The sequence below is a fragment of the Vicugna pacos genome, chromosome 5 (genome assembly GCF_048564905.1).
Source record: "Vicugna pacos chromosome 5, VicPac4, whole genome shotgun sequence".
NCBI classification, from domain to species: Eukaryota; Metazoa; Chordata; class Mammalia; order Artiodactyla; family Camelidae; genus Vicugna; species Vicugna pacos.
The window spans coordinates 79,915,272-79,939,429 of record NC_132991.1 but is presented as its reverse complement, the minus strand read 5'-3'; the positions used below and the strand labels follow the sequence as shown (position 1 = coordinate 79,939,429).

Below are 24,158 nucleotides of genomic sequence, written 5' to 3'. Positions count from 1 at the left end.
ATCACATCCAGCCCACATATTTTGGTCCTCAAGGTGCCCACTGTTTGCCTAGAGATAAAAGTTAGTCACATGTATAGTTATATGAGTGCCAGCCCAGCGTACACTGAGATTTGCACACGGAACGGGCAGATCAGTGCAGTGAGGGTAATGTCATCAGAGAAGACTTTCTTAAAAAGGAGCTCCTGCTACTGGTGCCTGGGTACTGCAGGAGATGGCAGTGGTGTGAGCTGAGCTTGTTCTGTCTCTGGCTTGGCTGTGCAGGTGGCCCACAGTGTAAGAAGGTGGGAGTTTTTCAGGTCCGAGGCACCACATATCTCCAGGGATGGTCCAAGTGATCTTTTCCCCATTAGCTGTGCCTTTAACATTCTGTCATCTGAGATGAGACAGGCCACAGGGATCCTGTGGGAGGAGAGCTGCACTCGCCCCCAGGACTATCCAAGACACATGTGAAGGTGAGCCCCTCCCTTGTTCTGTTCCCCAGGGGCAGTGAAAGGGCTTTGAGGGATGATGGGAAATGTGTTCAGTAAATTCAGCAAGAAATCCACTAATCCATTACTGAGTGTTTATTCACTGCATGGCAAGGCAGGGATGGAAGAGGCTGGAAGGAGGAGAGGAAGGGAGGGGCAGAGAGAGGGGAGCTGGAGCAGCTGGGTCAGCATTCCCAATTTGGACACTGACTCAGGTCCCAGGAATGCCAAGGAAGGGGATGGGCAGCCACTGGAGCTGCCCGGGATCCTGCTGGCAAGCAGGAGATGCAGGAACTGCACACACAGAGGGATGAGGAAAGTCAGGCTCCTGCACACCTGGATCTACCTCCGCAGGTAGAAGCAGGTGTCTCTCACACTGCAGACAGGTGCAGGCCCTGAGCCTTCAAGCCCACCACACACCTTCAAGGTGACTTTCACAACTCCCTACCTGCCCTAACCATTCCACTCCAACTACTCCACCAGAGGCAGGGACAGCCTCCTGGGACTCAAATGTGACATCTGGAAACACACTGGCCACTCTCCCGGGACCACCCACAAACCCCTTATCCCCATCCTCCCAGCTGGCTGCAACTTGCCCTTCCTCATTCACCATAACCGAAATTTGTACCAGAAGAAAAGTTAAGCTCAACCTGCCTCCATTTCCCCTCCTTTGGCGCCTGACAAAGATGAGGGAGGCCCTCAGGGTGGGAACCCAGGACTCTGAGATCCTGTTTCCTCCCACCCCCAGTGCCCCTGAAATGCTCCAAGCCACCTCCCCCATAGCAGGGTCCTTCTCTCCTTGGAGACCCGGGAGGCAGCCCAGGATCGGACATCAAAATTCCAGGTACGTTCGTCTGCACCCCACCCAGCTCCCAGGCTGCAGGGCTGGAGCAGCTGAGCGGGTGGACTCCTTCCTCCCCACTGCCTGACACCCAATCAGAGAGAACCCGATCCGGGAGGGCAGGGAGCCAGGGGCCGGGCCCAGAATAGTGCTGCCCAGATAACAGTGTTGCGCACTTGCTCATGGAGCCCGCCGAGCTGGAGCACGCGCTGCGCAGGGTACAGGGGTTCCTGGGGGCCGGGAGCTGGAGTAGCTGAGGCCAGAGGGCCGGGAGCACACCGCCGCGGGGATGTGCGCGCGTGTGCGTGCCTGTGTGTGTGTCTGGCCAGGATTTACTCTGTGTGTATGAGCATGCGGTGTCTGCATGTGTATGTTCTTTGTGTGAGTATATGTGGTTCTGTGTGTGGCTTGGCATAATTGAATGGGTGGCTTTCTGAGTGCATGTAAGTGTTTGTATAGGTGGTGGGTGTTTATGTGTGTTTGTGTGTGTGTGTGCATGCTCGTGTGGTGGGAAGGGGAGCTCTCTGTGGCTGGGAGCATAGGGCATTTTCCCCACCCCTTCAGTCATTCGTCTTCACACAGACCCCTTCCTGGAGCAGTCTTGAGGGACCTGAGCATCAAGGTAGGTGGGGCTACTCCTCCTCATGGACCCAGCCTCTTCTCCCGCTTCATCTTCTCTCATGCCTCTAGGCCCCCAGTCTCCTCCATTCCACTAGCCCAGCTTTTGACTTCCATTCCTTTTCCTGTTCCTCTTTGTTTCTTTTTCCTCATTTTCCCTCACCCCCTCCTCCTCTTTCAGAAGAAGAAAAGGGGGACCTAGAGTCTGAAGATTTGGACCCTCCTTACTTTATCATTTACTAGCTGTGTGATTTGTGGCAAATTGCATAACCTCTCTGATCTCAGGTCCCTTTTAGTAAAATAGGGATGCTAATAATGCTTCCCCTGTAAGATTGCTATGAGGTAAGAGTGAGAAACAAGTTGGAGGAAAAGCCCTTTGGAAGCTTGCAAATATTAAATATCATTGTTAATAACATTTTAATTGATTTCATTGTGTTACTCCCTATTAACCAAACAGGCCCCATTCCCCCTTCCAGAGATGAGCTTCCTAGAGCAAGGAGACAGCTCTTCATGGCCGTCACCTGCCATGACCACCAGCTCAGAAAGAAGTCATGGGAAACAGGGGACCAAGGTCTCGAGATGGACAAAGCAGGAGGATGCAGAGGAAGGGGAGCCACCAGGCCCAGGGGAAGGTGAGGCCAAGGCCAGTTCTGGGGAGATAGGACTGGGGGCAGTGGGAAGTCCCCGAGCCTGGGGCCGGACTCTGCCTTGGATCCCTCCATAACGCAGACACGTAACATCATGTGGCCTCAGTTTCCCCACTTGGGAGAGGACAATCGCATTGCTGATCCAGGGGCCCAGTGTGGCCAGCTCAGGAGAGAGCCACTGTCTCGTGTGACTGAGACTCAGCTCTCTCACCTCCAAAATGGAGGCCAGAGCATCTGGGCTTCCCAAGGCTCCTGTGAGGACAGCAGACGAGAAAGTGCTTTGGAAGATGGAGTTACTGTCCTCTCCTCCGAACAGGTCCCCAGTCCAAGCCAGCTGCTGAGTCCACCGGGCTGGAGGCCACATTCCCCAAGGCCACACCCTTGGCCCAAGCTGCTCCTTTTGCAGGGGTGGACAGCCCCTCTACAAAGCAGGACAACCTCCCCCTTGACTGTGCAGCCTCAGGCTCCTGCTCCAGCACAGATGATCTGGATCTGGGCATAGAGTTCTTAGCCACAGCATCCTGGGGGGATGAGCTGGGCGTGGTGGAAGAGAGGCCGGCCCCATGCCCGTCCCCGCAGTTGCTGTTACCCAGGATGGGTTGGGACGATGAGCTGCGGAAGCCAGGGGCCCAGGTCTACATGCACTTCATGCAGGAGCACACCTGCTACGATGCCATGGCAACCAGCTCCAAACTGGTCATCTTCGACACCATGCTGGAGGTGAGGCCGCGGCTCTGCCCCACCTCCATCCTCACCCCCGCCCCAGGACGCCCTGCCAGCCATGCTCCCCTACAAGCCCCTTCCGGAACTCCTCCGTAGCACCATGGAGACTGGGGGCAGGGCGAGGAGGGCTTCTACTTTCAGTGCACACCCACTAATTGTCATCCCAGCTTGGCAACTTTGTAGGATCTTGGGTTGGTCTTTTTACCTCTCTCGTCTCTAAAATGGGAATAGGAGTAACTCCTTTAGCCTACAAGTTTCAGAGGACTCCTGGGACAAGCCAGGATAAATGAGAACACTTTGCAAACCCCAAATTATATGGAAGACATTGCAAGGGAGCTTAGGACAAAAAGCAGGGAACTCTTGGTAAGAGAAAAGAAGAATGAGCTCTGGTCCCCACTCTTCCATCAGGCCAAGCTACGAAATGCCTGGCTCCATTCTTCTCATGGTGTGTAGGAGAGCAGGGTATAGCATACAGTAGAAGTGTGGTATACAGTACGGTCCACAGGACATTATTTGATTCTAGCTGCATATGAACAAATATGCTGAATTTAGTAGCTCTGTATTTATTTTGATATGGATTAGAAAAATACAACCAGCATGTATAGATAGTATCATTTAGGATGAGGCCAAAATGAGTCAATGTAAAATTTGTCTGTAGAAAAACATTTTGTAAATATTATGTAAATAATTATACCTCTAGTACTTAGATTAGCAAAGAGTGCACTGTGTGTACCTATACATTTATGACTTTGGAGTGGAAACACTGAGTTAGCTCCCCACACCCTGCTGTTCCTGGTGAAGGGTCACCTCTGGCCACCAGCAGCCTTATCTCTGCAGCAAATGTGCTGACAAGGGTCACGTCAGTGTTGCATGACATGAGAAAGGCACGGCAGGCTCATGTAGAGGGCGGCCCAGGAGAAGGTCCCAGGAAGGGCCCTGGCTGGGACAGGGGATCCCTGAAGAGCAGAGAGTGACTAAACCTCAACTGTTCTTCCCGGCACTCAGATCAAGAAGGCCTTCTTTGCCCTGGTGGCCAATGGCGTCCGGGCGGCACCTCTGTGGGACAGCAAGAAGCAGAGATTTGTGGGTGAGGATGGGCTGGGGAGGCAGAGCTGATGGAGAAGGGAAAGGGGGAAACTTGTGGGGTGATTTGGGGGCTGATCTCTGACATATCACAGGCTTGAGTAGAGCAGGGTCCTGACATTGAGGGAACATAGTCTTGCAGTAGGCAACTGGTAGACCCCCTCTGTAGAATAGTTGTGACCAGCAGACCCCTCCAGCTGTACTACCCCATGGTCCCATGTCAGAGGTGCTGAGCAGGAAAAGAGGACAGGAAGAGAAAGGAATTCAGAGAATGAAAAAGGGGTGGATGGGAAGGAGAGAGTTTACAGGAGAAGCATGAAAAGTGTAAACCCCATTTCTCAGCGTGGGAGGAGCTGCCCTACTCTCCGCTGTCTGCAACCCCACTGTTTCCTCAATCCAAGGACACTGGCAGGGTGGGGGAGGGGGCCTGACCCCTCAACCTGCCTCCTGCCACAATGCCCAGACTGAGCCCCTGTCCATCCCCCTCTCAACCCTGCAGGGATGCTGACCATCACAGACTTCATCTTGGTGCTGCACCGCTATTACAGGTCCCCCTTGGTGAGGAGTGGGCTGGGAGTCCTGGGAGCACCCAACTGGACTGGGGTGGAGGAAGGACAGGGGGCCCATGTCTGACTTTGGGAGTTCTGTTGATGTCCCTAGGTCCAGATCTATGAGATTGAACAACATAAGATTGAGACCTGGCGAGGTGAGTGGGTGAGGGGACCTGCAGAGGGGCTGAGGGTGTGTGGGTGAGGGTGGGGCCAAGGACCTCAGGCAGAGAAAGGGCATTGGGAGTTTCCTGGAGGGAGCAGGGGAAGGGTGACAGGGTTCCCAGTGGGCCAGAGGGAAGGGAGATAGTCTGGGGGCTGCTGGGCAAGGCAGGGTGGCCAGCTCCCTTGCCCTGACTCTGGCTTTTCCTACAGAGATCTACCTTCAAGGCTGCTTCAAGCCTCTAGTCTCCATCTCTCCCAATGACAGGTAAGCATCCCCAGTCATCCACCTGAGCCTCCTTGCTCTGCACAGACCCCTTCCCCAGCACCTCAGTTCTGAACTCATGGGCTCATCCTCAGTGGACTGCAATAAGGCAGGCTTGGCACCCTGTCCTCCTTTCCAGGGGGCTGGGATGAAGGGCATCTCTCCCCAGGCTGCCCTAGGATCACTTCTCTCACTTCCGCAGCCTATTTGATGCTGTCTACACCCTTATCAAGAACCGGATCCACCGCCTTCCCGTCCTGGACCCAGTCTCAGGCGCTGTGCTCCACATCCTCACACACAAGCGGCTGCTCAAGTTCCTGCACATCTTTGTGAGCCTTGGCGCAGCCTCAGGAGTCGACCTGATGGGCTGAAAAGTCTTCAGCCCTAGGGATTGGGGAGGGAGCACTTGGGATCCGTCTGGGGGCTAGTTCACCCTGATCCCTACCTGTCCCCAACCCAACCAGGGCACCCTGCTGCCCCGGCCCTCCTTCCTCTCCCGCACCGTCCAAGATCTGGGCATCGGCACATTCCGAGACTTGGCCGTGGTGCTAGAAACAGCGCCCATCCTGACTGCACTGGACATCTTTGTGGACCGGCGCGTGTCTGCACTGCCTGTGGTCAATGAAACTGGTACCTACGCTCAGGATGGGGGCTCTGGCTGGGTTGGGACTGTGGGGAGCAGGGGTCTATGTGACATCAGCTCAGGGCCCAGGGTGGAGCCAGGGCTAGAAGTCTCTGTCTGCTTTGAGGCTTGGACCAGTTACTTAGACTTTCTGAGCCAGACCTCAGGGTTAAAGGGTTAAAGAAACCATGGCTGTAAACTGTTTCAAAGTTAAAATCGCTGTAATGAAGCTGGATATCAAGAAGCGTTTTGCAAAAATGGTAGAAAAAGCTGTATAATGAACCCCACATATCCACCTGAATAACTATTGTTAACGTATTGCCATAACCAGTTCTTTTCTATTCTTTTCTTTTCTTTTTGGCTGAATTTAAAATGTGTTATATTATAGAATCATGTCATTTTACCCCTTAATATTTCATCTGCATCTCTTAATATTAAGTACATTTCCTACATCACCTAACAAAATTACAAATCATGTATTAATGTTATCTAATATTCAGTCCTAATTCTCATTTCCCCATTTTCCCCACTAGTATCATTCTTTACAGTTGATTTGTTCAAACCAGTGTCTCATTAAGGTCCATGCTTTGCATTTGCTTCCTTGTCCCTTAAGCCTCTTTTAGCCTAGGATAGCCCCCTCCTCACTTGATTTTCATGACGGTGATGATGAGAAGCCTGGGTCAGTTGTCCTGTAGAATGTCCTGTTGTGAGAGGTTTGTCTGTTTGCTTTCTGGAGGTGGCCAGAAAGCGAACATTGTTCCTCTATTCCTGTGTTTCCTCTAAACCAGAAATTAGATCTAAAGTTTCGATCAGAGTCAAGCTATACATTTGAGGCTAGAATATTTCAGAGGTGACACCATGGACTCACATCTCATCCTCTTAGGAGGCATGATGTCAGGTGTTTCTCTCTGTGATGCTGTTTGATCTGTGAGTTCAGGTGGTAGCAGCCTGATGCCTCATTATATAGCCAGTAGCCCCGGGGGGAGGGGAGGATGTTGAGGAGTTCATCCCAAAAGCCTGCCCCAGGCCCTTGCACAGCATCCTAGTTCTTACCTGAACCTCTCCCCTGTTTTTCCTCTCACCTTCCTCCCCGCACCCCGACCCCCACAGGACAGGTCGTGGGCCTCTACTCCCGCTTTGATGTGATTGTAAGTGTCTGTGGGGAACAGAGGGGAGCTGGGGCTGCCACAGGGAAGCTGTGGTGTGAGGATCGATGCGGGGGCGAGTAATATCTGTGGACTGGGAGGGATCCCTTTACCAGTGTATAGAGGGAGATATCTGTGGGGCTGGAGCCTGGCCGAGGGCTGATTAAGAGCCATTCTCTCCCTGCTCAGCACCTGGCAGCCCAACAAACATACAACCACCTGGACATGAGTGTGGGTGAAGCACTGAGGCAGAGGACACTGTGTCTGGAGGGAGTCATTTCCTGCCAGCCCCACGAGAGCTTGGGGGAAGTCATCGACCGGATTGCCCGGGAGCAGGTACCCCCTTCATGCCTGCCCCATCATATGTGCTCCCAACCCTTAGAGCCCAGTCCTTCTCATGAGCAGATCCAGCTAGCCCTGTCCATCAGGCACCTGCCCTGTCTTCCCATTTCATGGCCAAGGTCTTGGTGTCCTCACTGGCCCATGATTGGCCTCTCAGTGGGGCCCTTGGGCCAGGGTAGTCAGAGCAACCCCTAACTGGTTAATAGGAGACACTCTCTTGCTCCCAGAGTTATGTCAAATTGTTGCCCCTGACTCTTGGTGTCAACCTTGGTGGCTGCCATAGCCACATGGCACTGCCCCCTCACTGAGCCCCTGTGGATCCGCAGGTGCACCGGCTGGTGCTGGTGGATGAGACCCAGCACCTCCTGGGCGTGGTGTCCCTCTCCGACATCCTTCAGGCTCTGGTGCTCAGCCCTGCTGGCATCGATGCCCTCGGGGCCTGAGACCATCGGAGTCCTCACTCTCAGGCCCCTTTCCACACCCGGAAGCCAGTGAAGGGAGCCTGAGGACTCGGCCTTCACCTCCCCAACCCCCATTTGCTGGTTCGGCTCTTGTCCAGGTAGGCTCTGCCCTGGGCCATGGGCCTCAGCATCAGCCCCTCAGTCTCTCCAGGTGCCCAGATCTCAGACTTGGGGACACTGAGGATGGGAGTGGCCCCACTCAGAGCTGATCAGCCTCATGAAAATTACAAATGTCAGGACTCACTGTGGGGCCAACCACTCTTATCCTATTCTCAGCTGAGGGTGGACAGGGGCTGGAGTGAAATCAAGGGCAGTGATGTGACTTCAGGGGCTCCCAGAAGATTGGTCTGTCCTCTCACAATTCAATTCCTGCCTGCTTGGAATTCCACTGGAAGGGAACAAGTTAATAAACTGTGGTTGAATGGAATTTCCACACTTGGTAAGAACTAAGGTTGAAAAGAGGGAGTTTCTATCTAAGCACTCATCTCAGTCAAGTTGACATGATCTCAGACTCTTTTCTGGTAGCATGTCAGCTAGGGGTCTGCAGAGGGTGGGGGGCACAGATTCCACCTGCTTAGCAGTGGCTGGCAAGATTTAGGTTCCCCTATTGGAAATGCAACCTCCCCTCCCCATTTAGTCACTGTCTTCCTTTCTCTTTCCCTCACAGGCTTCTCCAGCCCTCCCTGATTGCCCTTGCCCTGCGTGTGCTCCCAGAAGCCCTCAGGAATGCCCGATACACTGTGGGATGATGCAATGAAAGAGAACAGCTGAGTCAAGCCTGGAGATCTCTGAACCAGAGGCACTAGGATTACCCCAGGGCTGACAACTCCGTGTCCACCCTCCCCATTCTCCCCCGACCTGGCCCCTGTGGGTGGGGAGCCCTCAGCCTATGGGTTCAGGCAGGGGCTCTGGATTCTTCGGCTCCTGGACCACCTGACACTTGTGGCCCCAGCTCCTGGGAGTCTCAGTTGTGCTTCCCGCATGAAACCTGCCCGTGTGGTTCTTCACTACTTTGCCACTGCCCTCCTGCTCTCCCAGCACTGCATTTCAGGGCTGCCTGGGGGTCCCCATGGAGCAGCAGTTTTGGAGAGCTGCCTGTTGGAGTGGGACCCCCGCCCTCCACTCTCAACCTTAGCTCTTATCAGCGAGCACTATTCTCAGTCCTGTATTTGGATCACTGAGGGTGAACAATCAAGAAAACAAAAAGAAAAAGAACAATCCATGAACTTAGGTTTTATATAAGTTTCACTCAGAATATGCTATGATCATTTGATCTGAACTTGTGGCAAGATCCCTGTGTTCTCTGAATCCAAAGACCCGAAGGAAAATCTGTCATTGACAAATGCTGCAAGTGATGTTTCTTCTTTGTGTGGAGTGTTATTCCACCAAAGTTTTTTTCATCTTTTATTTATAACAAAACTATAAAGAAAATATTAGTTACATACCAGGTACAACTCAGTCCATAAACTCTAATCTGCAAGAAACATAACAATTTTTCTCACACTGAATGTAATTTCTTTTATGAACTCCGTCTCACCATTTGGTAGAAATTGATCTCCGTCAATTTAGGCTTCCCTTCCCACCTTTTCTTGGGGTTAAGTGCGGTGCTGGGGGAGATTTTAAGTCCATTGCATGACTTTGTTCCTAAGCCATCATCCTCCATCCATGCTAGCACCTGCTGAAACATCCCCATTCCCATGTGGTTGTCACTTGGTCACTGGTGGGCATGGCCCCTGCTGGGTGCTCCCTCACTCCTTATGAAGCCTCTTTGGGCCCGCCTGCTCCCCAGGCATAAGGACATTTTAGCTTCTGGTCCTGCACCCCTCCGGGCTTCAGGAAGATCTGCAGGGCTATCCTAAGTCCATCTGCTGAGATGGGCAGTCTGTTCTAATCTGTGTTTTGCTGTTTTCTCAGCCTCTACCCAAGAAATATGGGACTCGGGGCTCTTCCACCCTTATCTTCTCCAAACCTCTCTAGGGTGTTTGTCATACTTCCCCCTCCCTTCAGACACAGCTCCCTTGTCAGGATTCCCCAAAATATCTATAATCTCTTTGTTTCCCCAACACCCACCAGCCTGTGGAATCTCTATGCGGTAGGGAAAGAGTGGGCCTTTTTCTCTAACTCATTATATATTCTTCCAAACCCACTGTATGTGTCTTGAGTTCCTGCCACCTACCCTGTGAGTCGGGGTTTTGAAATTCCCAAGCCAAGACTGGGCTTCTGCTCTGTCTGTCCCTGCCCACCCTCCACTGCCTCCGGGGGAGTGATGGTGGATACTGCGGGGAGAGGGTAGGTTAATATTTCTAAAATATGATCCTACGCCATTTACCTCACAGAGCAACAGAGTGGGGACACCTGTGTTTAATGTGTCAGGCAGTCGGTGTATTTTTCTCATAGACACTCAGCTTCTGTTTACGGTTTTGCCATAACTAGTTTGTCAGGGCTGGTTCTGCTCTGGCCCAATCTGGGAAGGTCTGGGATTTGGGTTCAAGTGGGAGGGTGGGATGGGGTGCCCTCAGGGCCTGTCTCAAGTGACAGTGTCCTTAGGGAGCCTGCGACTTGCTGTTACCATGGGCTCAAACAAAGTGTAGGAGGGTCAGTCTTTTGAAGCGGTGTCCCAGGTGGCTCTGTATGAACAGAACTTCAGTGGTCACAGCACAGGCTCTGGCTGGGAAGAGCAGCCTGAGAAAAGCACTCTTTCCCCAACTCTTTCTCCCCTTGGAAGCAGACAGATCTTCACTCTCCTGAGGGTAACCCACCATGCTGAGGACCCAGCAGTTGTCACCCTCAGGCCCTTCTGTGAGGGACCCACCACCCCGAGGCCTCAGCCCCCTGCTCTGACCACAGCTCAGCCCTCCAGCATCCTGGCTGCTGGGAGTGAGGTGAAGAGCTGCTGGGTGGGAACTGCGACTACTCCCACCCGAGCTCAGAATCAAAGTGTGAAACCGCCCCGCTGTCCCCTCTGCTCGTGCGTGTGAGCCTGGGCTGACCAAGTTCTCCAGGCGTCATGCCTCCAACTCCTCCCCTGGCCTCTGAGGCCCCTCAGAGGTTCTGTGGTCTCCAGGCTAGACTCCCACAACCTCATTAGCTCCATCTGTCTCTCCTCTCCCCATGCCCTCAGCAGTTCTCAACCCTGGGTATCCAACAGGATCACCTGGGAAGCGTTACAAAATGCGTAATTCCAGGGCCCCATTCCCAAAGATACTAGTTTTCGGACTTGGGGGTGGGGCCTGGGCAACTGTATTTATTTTCTATAGAAACTAGAGACATGATTAATAACACATGACGTGCATGGCAGCGTGCTGAGAAATAAGAATGACTCATTCTCATGATTAGTAAAATCATTTGCCACTTATTGGGTCTATTATTTATTATGACTAACAGCTACAAGAAGCACTGGCTAAGAGTAACGGCACAACATTAAAGATATACGATTTGTTGGTATTCTCACTTCTCTTCTTCCAAACATCCTTAAGTGCAGAATTCATACAATGTCATGTATGTCCATTGCATGAAGACAATTTTCCAGGTTTTACTTGACATGCATATTAAAACTGGAATTGTGAATGATGACCTGAAAACAAACTAACATTACCAAGCCAGAGTATATTCAGGCTAAAACTTCTACAGAATGGAGCATGTAGACAGCCAGAAAACATTGTGTACTCTATTTTTCTTCTTCAGTGCTGCATAGTTGTTTAAGAAGATATGCTGTTTTTTCAAAGTCTCACCCAAAAAATATGGACCCTAAATTGGCTGACAGATTCAAATTAGCTGGAATAGAAGTAACAAGATGTGTACATTCTTTTTAGTCAAAGGTGTATCTGCTGTGCTGAATTAATGTCTACTCTTCTGCTATTACCCTAAATCCTATTGTTCTTTCCTACTGGAGTCAGGTCAGGCTGGGTTATCAGGAGCCTCACTGTGACATCTCTGCACTGTGACTTATGGGGGCAGCCCAGAGTCCCTGCGACACTAGGCCCTGGAAGCGTGCCCCATCACTGGCCATTGATGGGCTTTGTGCCAGCCCTCAAAACTGGGCTGATACTTCCGCCGTCCAGAGAGAAAGCTGCAAGAGAAAGAGCCCACACTATTACATCACACCCACCCGACAGCTATTCGTGTGTGCGTGTTTTCTACACCTTGGCTTTTTAAAACTTGAAGTATAATTGATTCACGACATTATATCCTATGACTATTATATGTTTTTGAATGACTCACTGCAAAGAAAGACATTTTTTTCCCATTTACATTTAGTAAGTTGTGTCCAGGAGACTTGACGGCATATAAACTGACAGAGGCCATTTTCAACTCCCAAGATTAGCAAAAGAACTTCATGTACACTTATGGTATATTCATTTTTCTGTAAGTATATTATATTTCAATAAAGATCTTTAAAAAAATTTTTTAAAGAACCTCAGGTATAAATAGAAGACCTCTCTGACCATGCTGTATTTTATTTTCCTCTGTTCCGAGTAGGAGTCTTCTCTTCCCAGAGCTGTGCTGTAGGCTTTCCAGTAGCAACCTCTGGACAAGGTTTCATAGTTGCGTCAATAGCCCTTGGGCTCTTAATATCTTTCAGAACATAATTTGTCACTTGTCACTGATGGCAAACACTTCTAGGGGAGGAGCCTCTGAGGCTGTGACTGCACCTCATTACAATGTAAGGGGATATAGCCTGCTCTTTGGTTAATCCTCACAAGGACATCATTACTTCACCAATCCTCTGAGCTCTTGTTTCAGTTCTGCATTTCTGATTTCTGATTAGAGACTGGATTTTAGGCCAGATAGACGCCCAGCAGGGCAGTGCTGCTTCACAATTTCCTGTGGTGCCTCTGGAGGTATGGCTTCCATTGGCAGCTATTTCTACAACAATCTTACCAAACTGATCTTCATAGATTTGTTTTAATTGAGATATAACTAATATATCATTAAATTTACTCTTTCAGTATGTACAATTCAGTAGTGTTTAGTACATTCACGAAGTTGTGCAGCCATCAGCACGATCCAATTCCAGAACATACTCATCACCCCAAAGAAAATCCATATCCATTAACAGTCACTCTCCATTCTCCTGGCAACCTCTAAATCTACCTTCTGTCTCTATGGATTTGCCTATTCTGGACATTTCACATAAATGGAATCATATAAGATAAGGCCTTTTGTGTCTGGTTTCCTTCATTAGCATAATGCTTTCAAGGTTCATCCATGATGTAGCATGAATCAGTACTTCATTCCTTTTTTATGACTGAATAGTGTTCTATCTTATGGATATACAAGATCTTCAGCGTTTAATGTGAGATTAACCTTAAATTCATTAACTGTGCTGCAGACCGTGAATGCTGACCTTGGAAAGGTGCTATCAAGCCCCAATCCCCAGCCTCATCACACAGACTTCCCCTGCGCCCAAGTGCCAGCACTGAGGGGTTCACGTGGCTTGGGCAGCTGACCCTTGGTGGTCCGAAGGAGCAGCACACTGGGAAAGGCAGAAGTCTGCTCTGGTTGACTTTGTGACAGAGATCCTGGTACTCTCCGAGCACAGCTCCCACTCTCTGCGTTTATAAAGAGCTCTTACAGGTGAACGCCTACACAGGTGCGTTTGACAGCCATGGCCTTATAATTAGGAATCCTACCCAATCCTCTCCAGGTTTCGCTTCTCAACAGAGAAAGCTCTGTATCCTCCCCTCTCCTTCCCTTCCCTTTTCTATTCCAATCTCTTCTCATTCAGCAAACATCTCTTAATTGCCTCCTCAGTACCAGACACAGAGTTAGACACAGTGACTGTGTCCTCCATGGGGTTCCCAGCTGGTTGGGGAGACAGTGGGGCCTCCAAGGAGAATACGCTGAGCGTTGGTTCTGTCGGGGGTGGACAGGGCAGAACACAAGAACAAGTCCTCATGCTTGCCCAGAGAGGTCAGGGAAGGCTTTGCAGAGGCAGTGACATTTGAGCTGAGTCCTGAGGAAGAGCAAGCTGTCTGAGATGACACACCAGTTGGTGAAGAAGGTGTTCCAAGGATAGAGGACACTGAGTACAAAGTATTGAGGCTGGAAAGAGCATAATGTGCTCAGGGAAATACAAGGAATTCAGGCTCAGCTGTGGAAAGGGTGGATTGGGTGGGGGGTTGAGGGGGGCAGGGTGCCAGAACACAACTCTAAGCCACAGTAAGGACTTTGGACCTTGCCTCAGGGCTGAGGGGGGCCACTGAAGGATTTTAATTGTTGCAACAACAGGATTTTTTTAATAGGCTCAAACTCAAATCCCTACAGACAAAAGAAATTCTACTTTGGTTTTCCAAGACTCAGCAGAAATTTACCACTGGGGCTGGGCCTCCCAAGGCTGGGATCTGTCAACTTTTCAGGCCTATGTGGTGGTACATGGATCTGCACGTCAACGCACTTCCCTTATAGTTGGCTTCCTGCACTGAAGAGGCTGGAAAGCTAAAAACTACAATCCCCAGACTCTCTTGAAGCTAGAGTTCCAGGCTGGACTTAGGCTCCACTGGTGCCTCAGCTGTACAGACAGAGATTTGGAAGGTGGTCCTGAGGCAGAGACTATGCTTCTGCTGGTCCTGCTCTTTCTGCTGTCAGGGGCAATCAGGAGGAGGGGACATCTTTTTGCCTTTTTCTTTAGCCAGCACAGCCCTGGGAGACATGGAGTAGCTCTGGGGCCAACAGTTGTTGTAAGAGTTTCCCAACTCTCATCCTCCTAAGTGTGGCCAACGATGGGGTTTCCCAGGCTGAACAGCCCCCTAGTGGTGTCCTTAGGGTCATTCCTGTAGGCCTGGCCTACAGCTCTTCCAACCATTTTTGAGGCAAATCATTGCCTTTATCTAAGCACTTTCTTTTCAAAAGAGGGTGCCCCTCGCAGTGCCTGGGGAATTGCTCTGCAGCTTCTGCTTGGGCAAGGCCCAGCCAATGCCAGGTGAAGCCAAGGCCTCTCTTTGAGTTCTGGGAAAGCATATGGTATTCTCAGTTTCCATTGAAAGAGGGCTCTGCCTCCCACCAAGTTCTCTAGGTGGGGAGAGGGTATTCCCCAACTACAGAAAGAAGGTTCAGATGCTGGTCATCAAAAAGAATGACAAAGGTCTCCAGTTATCAATAAAACCCCCTTTATTCTATATTTTCTGTCAGGTTAGCAATGTGACATGGAAGTGGCCTTTTATCTGAGAGGAAGATGCTCAAAATGATAAAAGTGGCAAAAGCTCAGGGTTCTACAGGAAGTGCACTGAGTTTCTCCGACTCCTGGTACCTGGCAGCCCCTTTCTCTCCCTCCTCATGTGCCAGGGAGGGAGGGAGGGGGCTGTCCCAGGACGGCAGAGGCCCAGCTCAGCTCTGTCTCTGCAGGAAACGCAGGCCCACCTTCTTATTAGGAACCAGGACGATGCGAGCCACACTCGTCACCTCCCCTGTCTCAGGGGCCAGGGCTACCTCATACTGCTGGATCAGCTGGGAGGTAAAAGGCACATGGGCAATGAGAGTCTGTGACCTCCATCCCCTGCCCTCCTCTGCATGCTCCCACCCTGTGCCTCCCTCCTCCCTCAGCACCCCTCCCTGGCCCCTGTATTGCCTCTCCCCACTCACCCTTGTCAGCAGCAGCTGCATCTCCAGCTCTGCAATCCTGCGGCCCAGACAACCCCGGACCCCATAGCCAAAGGGCACAGAGCCAAATGGGTGTTGGACCCTGAGGGCTTCAGGCTGGTTCTTCCTCAGCCAACGTTGGGGCTGGAAGCTGTCCGGCTCAGGGAAGATGCTAGGGTCCCGGGACACCACATAGTGGCAGAATACAAACTGAGTCTGCAGAAGATAAGCGGGCAACACATCAGCATAGAGATGCGGGCACCCCTGGGAACTCTGGTTCTCTAGCTCCACTCACATTCTTGGGGAAGAGGAAGCCACCAACTTCTATTTCCTTGTCCACGATGACCCGCGAATTCACGGGGACCACGGGGTAGAGGCTACAGGGAAAAGAATGCTGGTTTGCCTCTGGATCCAAGGAGGGGCTGAGTGCCCACCCTTCCCACCTCTTCAGCCGTGCCCCTCTGGTCCTCCAGGCCCCTCTTCCCATCTCACTCCTGGCCCTGGCCATAGCCCACCAGCCCCCACTTCCCACTCCTGTCTCTGAGTCCTCCTTCACACACAGACCCTTGCTCCTGGGGACAGCATCCTACCGCAGGGTCTCCTTAAGCACAGCTTTGAGCAGGGGCATGCGGGCAAAGTCCTTGTGCTGCGGCACCTGCCCAGCAGGTACCACGCCCACCACTTCCTCATGCAAGGCCGCCTGGATCTCTGGGTTCTTTGAAAGATGGTACAGGGCCCATGTCAGAGTGTTGGATGTCTGGAAGGTGGAGTAAGAGAAGAAGTGAGGAGGGATTTCTAGGAAAGAGGCCAGTTAGGTGGTGGGAGGGTGTGGGAGTGGATGTGTGAAAAATGTGGGAGAAAAATTAATTTGCCATGAGTATGGCAGGATTAGACTCCAGGGTTTATGGCCCTCCCTCCATGCTCAATGTGACTTCACTGTGGGATAATGACTAATATGATGGAGAATCACACTCTAACAGCAGAGGAGACTGAAACAGAGAAAACCAACATGACGAAAGGACAGGAAAGATGCCCTGCTTAGAAGGTGCTATGGACGAGCTCTTCAACTCTCTGCTTAGAGTACAGCACAAGGGAGTGGAGTAGATGTGAGATGAAACTTCCTAGCTGTCCAAGAGAGGCTCTGGGAGGTGAGGGAATCCCTCTTACAAAAGGACCTGGACCACTCCCTGTCTCCTTCCACCAGGCTGAGTGACCCCCTCCTTTTCCTTCCAGCTCTACATCCATGTTATGGAAAGAGAAGCAGGTACCTGAAGGGACGAAGGTTAGGTTCAGGTGGGGGATAGTGGGGAGCTGGTTCAGGAGGGGAGCCCCTGGTCTCCTTGCCCACCCCCAATCACCCACCGTGTCTACTCCAGCCATGAGCAGCTCAGGCAGGCTGCCCTCGGCCTCACCAGGACTGAGCTGTCCACTGGTCAGCAGGGAGTGCAGGTAGCCAGATATCCGGGTCTCCTCTGGGACCCCTGTCTGCAGCTGGGCTTCTATCTCCTTGACTTTCTGATCAATCAGCTTCCTCCCTACGGGGACAATGGAGAACAAGAAAGGATGAGGCCAAAAGTCATGCTCTCCAAGGACTAAGAGAGATGGTCCCAGGAGAAGGTTCTGTTACAGCACAGACCCTGGCACCCATGCCCCAACTTCTTTCCCTGGACTCCTCACCAAAAGAGAAGATGGTGTTCCAGCCATCCAGGTATCGCTTCCAGAAAGGCAACAGGGAACGGGTCCACTTGGGGAGAAAGGTGGCGTAGAGTGAGTTCTGGAACATGTACCCGACAGATCTGACGAAGCCCACGGTGTCCTGGGGGATGGAGCGCTCCAGGCAGCCAATACGCTTCTCAAACAGGATGTAGGAAATAGCTGGTGGGGCACAGGGGCTGTCACAGGAGGCAGGGCCACAGCATACAGAACCCAGGGGCCTTTAAGGAGGAGAGCACAACCTACCCCTAACCCATACCCACCCCAGCCTCTCTCCCCACAAGGGTACCTTCCAAAGCAAAGAAGTAGAAATGGTGAGCTATGTCGGGCACCTGGTCCCCCGAGGTGCTCTCCGCCCTCAGCTGGTTCAGTCGAACCATGAAGTCCCCGATCACCTCATTCAGAGCATTTGTGTAAAGTGCAGCATCAGCTGGCTTTAGCATCCGCTGGTTCAGAGCCTGGCGCAGCCGGTACCACTGATGTCCTTCCCTGTAGAGAATGGAGGAGCAGCACAAATATAAATATCGGATGGGGGTTCAGTTAGATGGTATCTTCCCACGCTGAGATCCCTAGAGAGTCAAGGAAAATTTCAGACTCCTAGATCTAGAATTATGGAATCACAAACTTTCAAATGACAGAATCTTTGAATCATAAAACTTCTGAATCTCACTACAGCATTAAAGAAAGTGGTTAAGGTGGGCATCTGGAACCAGTCTGCCTAGGATCAAATCACAGGTCACATGATGCCTGGCTGAGTGACTTTAGGCAAGTGACTTAACTTCTCTGTGCCTCAGTTTCCCCTTCTGTAAAATGGGAATAAACAGGAATTTAGAGTGACTATCTTGTAGGATAATTAACATGCTTAGATTAGAGCCTGGCAGATAGTGAATGTTTAATGAATGTTGACTATGATTATTTTAGGATGATACAACTCCAGAATCTTCTGTATGTGAAATGAAGAGGAGCTATGATGGTTCCAACCCCTCTGTGTGGAGGATGAGAAGAAAAGGGGAAGCAAATTAGGGTTCCCAGGGGCTCAGATTCTGGACTTTTATGCTCCAATTGGCTCAATGGGCCAAGGGGACAGAGAGAGCCAGGCTGATGCAGGCCCTCTTATCACAGCCATCCCATAGGTGGTTGGGTTCCCACCCTGGTTAGGCTGGTATGTTCACATGGGTGGGAACATGCCTTCCATGGGGGACTTAATATTCAAGGGCTACCACTACCCTCAGCTGTCCCCCAAACCTGTTACTTTTCCTAAGCAAGCTGGGTATGGGTCAATTTTTAAAAAGCTGGTTGTCTACAGAAAATTGCTTTGGCAGTTCGAGGTCTTTTATGGCTCTATATACATTTTGGAATTGTTTGTTCTAGTTTTGTGAAGAATTTTGTGAGTATTTTGATAGGGGTTGCATTAGATCTGTAGGTTCCTTTGGGTAGTGCAGCCATGTTGATAACGTTGATTCTTCCAGTTCAAAAGCACAAGATATCTTTCCATTTCTTTGCGTCATCTTCAGTTTCCTTCATCAACGTTTTACAGTTTTCAGAGTATAGGTAACCTCCTCAGTTAAGTTTATTTCTAGGTATTTTGTTGTTTTTGATGCAATGGAAATGTTTATGCCAGTTATAAAATTCTGGTTTTTGAAGTGAAAAAAAAAGTGAATGAGGGGCCACAAATGGCAAAATATCTTTCTTTCTTAGGATGAGTTGTATTCCCTTACATATATATGCTGCATCTTCTTTATCCATTCACCTATTGATGTGCACTTAGGATGCTTCTGTATCTTGGCAATTATAAATAATGTTGCTGTTAATAGTGGGGTGTATATATCTTTTTGAATTAATTCTTACTTTGTGGTTGGCTTTATTCCTTTGATAACTATGTAAGTTTAAAAAGCTAAAGCTCTAAATGTTCTTAGAAACAATGAACAGTACATATATGTAAATTTTAAAAATATGTTCAGTATATTGTGTGTATGTATTTATATGCAATATATTGTGTACATGCAGTCAAACTATAACAATTCTACCCAATAAAACTGAAAAATGAAATAAATAAAAATTTATGAAAAAAAGAATCCTTTAGTAAAAGCAAAAAAAAAGCTAGTTGCAGAATAATAAGTAAAATACGGTTCAATTTTAAGAGGAAAAGAGGAAACCTCACATATCTACATGTATATTTTCATATTTATGCATAAAATAGGGAAGAATGCACATCAAACTGTCAAGATTACTTAGGAGGACAGAATGGAAGTAGTGGGTAGAAAGACCATATTTTATTTCTGGAATTTTTACAATAAGTAATACTTTTGAATTTTAAAAATCAATAAGATATTTTAAAAAGAAAAATATCAAAAGTCTTAAGGCAAGAATCAAGTTTTTTATTTTGAAATACTGTAAGTCAACTCTATCTCAATAAATTTTAAAAAAATATAGTTATTTGAATGAATCTCAAACCCCAGGAGTTTTCTTTACTATGTTGGGGTAAACCTACAAAAAGATAAACTAAAAATGTTGCTGGAAAATAAATGAAAACCAGAATAGACTCATTTATTGGAACTTCAGGTAGTGGAGGCTTCTCCAAGAGTAAAACTCTCCCAACAGTAGGGATCAGATTTGCAGAACGTGAGTGAGAGCATTTCTGTGGTTGTTAAAGCATTTCTTGGGGAAACCATGCTTTAAAAAATGAGATTTAAATATATATATGTTAACATTTTTCAAAACTTATCCTAGGTTAGCAAATAGCTTTTAAATACATATGTAGTATAACATATTTAGGAAACTGGCTTTAGAGTAAAAGATACTAAATAGATCATAAAGGGGCATATATCATGATCAGCTTCAATTCTAAGTCTGAACCATCAAGTCCAGTGGTGGCCTCACTTGATGAAAACCTGAGACCCAAATCTTTTTATTATTATTATTATTATTATTGAGGCATAATTGACATGTATCATTATATTGGTTTCAGGTGTACAACATAATGGTTTGATATCTGTATACACTGCAAAATATGCTTACCACAGTAGGACTAGTTACCATCAAATTACTAAAAGTTAGCTTTTAGGATTTACTCTCTCAGCAAGATTTGGGTCTCAAATATTGAACAGCATACTTGAGACCCAAATCTTGCCCTCAGGGTCAGACACCAGGTTAAAGAGCTCTTGGAGGAAATTCTCTATTCTCGTCCCAGAACTTTGAATAAAGGGCCCAGGAATTGTTTAAGTTCTGAAACTGTGCACCTGTGAAGGAACCAGCAAAACAGAAAGAAAGTCACACAATGGCAGAATGAATATATAGACATCAAAGACAGATGAGATGAACCCTCCAACTAGTCTGTTTCTTTTTCAAACGTGTCAAGGCAGTAAGTCCTTGAATTCCAGAATCAGAAAGACCTATTCCACTACTAGCTAGTTGTGTCACTTCTGGCAAGTGGTGCAAAAAGCATTTGCGGCCTCAGTTTCTTCATCTGTGAAATGGGGATAATAATGCTATCTACTTCATAGGCTTGTTGTGATGATAAAATGAAATAATAAATGTAGAGACTAGCCTGATGTCGGGCATGTCATAAACATGTAGTTAGTTATCATCAGTGTTGCTGATACTATTAACCACCACCAGGATCAACTTTAATCCCTTAAAAAGTGATTAAAACATGAATGTCAAGCAACGAGGGGAAATAAAAGGCCATTCATTATTTTTGGAGCTCTATTAATGTACTATAGCAACAAGAAGCCTGTAATATATTCAATTACAAGCTGTGGCATTGGGAGTGGTTTATCACCAATGATTCTCAATTGTTTACCTTAATTGGCACATGCATATATAATATACTCAGCCCATCCTTCAATTTGTCACTGACAAAATAATCTTAACTTCTCTAGTTATAAATTTAAGGCTGAAACCTACCTCTGCGGGTGGAGAACATCCATAGAAGTTATAACCACTAACAAGGATATAACACATAATTTGGGAAATACTTCAAAAATTAAACTGAGCCCTCCCAACTGATATGGTGATGATGTTTTTTCAGCTATAAGTAGATATATCCCATTATGATTTGAGCTGGTATGTTTTCAACCATAATGTAGAATAATGGAACTGGAAAGCTTCTTACGGGTATCTTGGAGAGTCTAGACCAAGCTTCCCATTTTACATATGGGAAACATGAGCCCAAGGAAGGAGAAATTAGTCATTTGTTCAGTCATATGATATGTTAGTAGAAAAGCCAATGAATGCTCCATGGGCTTCAGCCCAACCCAACCACTGCTTTCTAGACTGAATATCAGGTTCAGAGGACACAGGGAGATCCTACTCTGCCCATTATTCACCAGCTGCCCAGTGCCACTGTCCTTGGGCCTGACCCTCTCGGGCACTGTTCCAATCCCTCAGGCCCCAGCTTACGTGGTGAAGGGCCCATAGGTCAGGCCCTGCTGGTCCCGGTGCTCCTTCCATAGTTCCATGTCATTCCGTATTGGGTACTTGCCCTCTTGGCGCATCACTTGCTCCAGGAGTGGGGCACTGGCCAGGTGCACGTGGATCTGAGGCCCTAAGCGGTTTGCCCATATTGGACCATACTTTGCCTTGTTCAGCACCTGTGGGGTTCAACCAAAGCTGAATAACCATGGCCCCAGCCAGGCAGGCACTTCCTGGAGAGGAAACAGGTTGGGGGAATAGCTGATGCCACACCAAAGCAAGCGGGCTGGGTAAAAGCACATTTTGTAGGAGGTGGGCACTGGGATGGCCTATAGTCCCGAAAGAACACTGGGAAAAAAAAAGGGCACACATGAGTTAGAATATTGAGAGCAATGAGTATCTCTTGGAACTGTGGGAATTGAGGTCCTTGGAGGAATGAGATTTCAGAAAAATGGGATATGTGCAATGGGCAAACAGGTATGCTGAGGTATAGATATTTGGGGTTCAGGGTTTTAGTGAGATATAGTAGCATGTCTACAGTTTCATCATAGAAGCATTTAAATCTCCTGTAGCTTGCTGTCAATGGGATGAAAATAAACATTTCATGTTACTAACAAGAAAAAAGAAACAAAATTTGAAACTTCAGGAAAAACAAGAAGCTGAATGAGAAAGTCAAGAGGTAAATATGAAGTAAGCTATGTGGTATGAATTTTTTAATATAAAATTTTTCAGCTATGTTAAGGAATATAATTCTCAAATATTTTATCTTAGAATTTCTAAAGCACTTGACAGTGCCCAAAACATTTATGAAATTGACATTGCAATGATGTTTTTATAGTTGCTGAAAATGAGGGAGAAAATAAATATATTTAGGTTTTTTTAGGGGGTAAAATTTTAAAAGAATCCAGAAATAGTAAGACTAAATTTACTGGCTAAGTTACACCTACAGACTGAAAGAAAATGAAACATACTGCTTTCCCAGGTACTTCATCGTTCACAATCTGCTACTGAAGAGGTTTTAAGAGTATCAGATTCCAGTATAGAAATTAGGCCAAAGGGCTTCTGAAAAAGAAACACTAAAATCATGGAGAAGAGATTTATTGTTCAAATTAGAGAAAGAAACTTTACCCAACTCGTAGTCCAGAAAAACACCAATGTTACTGAGTCTTACTATCAGCATTAAATCCTGGGTTCTCGGGGGTGGGTATAGCTCAATGATAGAGTGCAAGCTTAGCATGCACGAGGTCCTGGGTTCAACCCCCAGTATAAATAAAAACTGGTTCTCCTAGGACCAGTGCAACCTGATCGTCCTCCATATATTACCCAATTGCCCAGAATTCACCCTGAACAGAAGGGCTGATTCTGCCAGTTCCCAAGAAGACAGTCTTGACAAACCCCCAGTGTTCACATAGAACTGTTTCCCACCTCTACCTCCCAGGAATACCTGCCAATGTGGTACAATTTTGAACAATTGGTTGTCTGTAAACTACAGTGGTTCCTGGAGGGAAATGAGCATATTCATACATTGCCTGTGGGAGTCTAAAATGACACAACCCTAGATGGAGGACAATTTGTTCATATTTATAAAAATTATAAACACACTTACAAAGTCTGGGACATCTGCATAATGAAATATTCTATCACCTCAAAAAGAGGATGTAACAGCTCCTTACATAGTAATGTAGAAAGACTGTAATATGGAAAGATAGATAGCCAAGATAGATTGTTAAATGGAAAAGACCGGGGAGCTAAATAAGAATATATAGTATTTGCATGTGCTTTCATAGGGAAACACTGGATTGATACATCAGAAGCTAATTAGAGTGATTACCTATAGGAGGGTGGAAGGGACAGCTGTGGGGAGTAGGACTGTGAAATGTTATATATTTTTTTTGAGTTTTGAATTATGAGAATGTATTCAAAATTTTTAAGCTAAAGGGGAAAAAAAGAACGTGTTTTCTGAAAAAGTAAATCACCCATCATTGATTAAGCCATTCCAGAAAGCAGGAAAGACTTGCTGAACCTCTAAATTCATGCATGTATATACTCAGATTTAAAAGTGGGCTCTAGTCATGTTCATTTTGTTTATTTTGTTAAAGGTGCCATTAAAAAAGAATACTTAATATATCTATTTTTCTCTACTAAATTCCTTAGGAGAATTATCCTAAAAGTAAGCTTAATTTATGTTTCCAGTTTTGTTTAATATATCAATAAAATAAAATAATAATAACTATAAATATTTCTGTGGAGCTTAGCATAAACCAGACACTGCTCCAAGCACTTTATTTACATTAGCTCATTCAGCCCTGACTACAGCTGTTATGAGGTAGGTGTAATATTATCACAATTTTGCAGATGAGGAAACTGAGGCCCAAAGAGGTTGTCCAAGGTCACATTACCTGTAAATGGCAGAGTCAGGGTTCAAACTCAGACTATTTGGCTGGAGGCCATGCTCTCAACCGCTTACTCGGCCGATGCTCGAAAAAGCTGACTATGCCTTACCAACTGGAAACAAACATAAGCCCTTTTA

At 47.8% G+C, this 24,158-nt stretch overlaps 2 protein-coding genes across 2 annotated transcripts in view; one reads left to right on the top strand and one right to left on the bottom strand.

Moving 5' to 3' along the window:
* The first annotated feature begins 1,487 nt into the window (after nucleotides 1-1,487).
* PRKAG3 (protein kinase AMP-activated non-catalytic subunit gamma 3) lies at nucleotides 1,488-9,427 on the top strand. Its single transcript, XM_072961665.1, is given in 15 exon segments — nucleotides 1,488-1,526; nucleotides 1,891-1,930; nucleotides 2,403-2,558; nucleotides 2,890-3,293; nucleotides 4,302-4,383; nucleotides 4,879-4,937; nucleotides 5,040-5,085; nucleotides 5,303-5,357; nucleotides 5,557-5,683; nucleotides 5,819-5,984; nucleotides 7,087-7,124; nucleotides 7,311-7,457; nucleotides 7,790-7,891; nucleotides 7,893-8,022; nucleotides 8,592-9,427. Coding segments are annotated over 14 exon segments (1,524 nt in total). The 5' UTR covers nucleotides 1,488-1,490; the 3' UTR covers nucleotides 7,959-8,022; nucleotides 8,592-9,427.
* Nucleotides 9,428-15,016: 5,589 nt separating this feature from the next.
* The window catches only part of CYP27A1 (cytochrome P450 family 27 subfamily A member 1), a 38,891-nt gene continuing 29,749 nt past the window's right edge, over nucleotides 15,017-24,158 (bottom strand). Inside the window, exons 2-9 of the mRNA XM_006207248.4 lie at nucleotides 21,617-21,807; nucleotides 17,505-17,704; nucleotides 17,180-17,377; nucleotides 16,865-17,037; nucleotides 16,093-16,259; nucleotides 15,798-15,879; nucleotides 15,506-15,718; nucleotides 15,017-15,370 (exon numbers count right to left, since the gene is read on the bottom strand). Of these exons, the coding sequence (XP_006207310.1) occupies nucleotides 15,251-15,370; nucleotides 15,506-15,718; nucleotides 15,798-15,879; nucleotides 16,093-16,259; nucleotides 16,865-17,037; nucleotides 17,180-17,377; nucleotides 17,505-17,704; nucleotides 21,617-21,807 (1,344 nt within the window). The 3' untranslated portion in view covers nucleotides 15,017-15,250. The remainder of the gene's footprint in view (nucleotides 15,371-15,505; nucleotides 15,719-15,797; nucleotides 15,880-16,092; nucleotides 16,260-16,864; nucleotides 17,038-17,179; nucleotides 17,378-17,504; nucleotides 17,705-21,616; nucleotides 21,808-24,158) is intronic.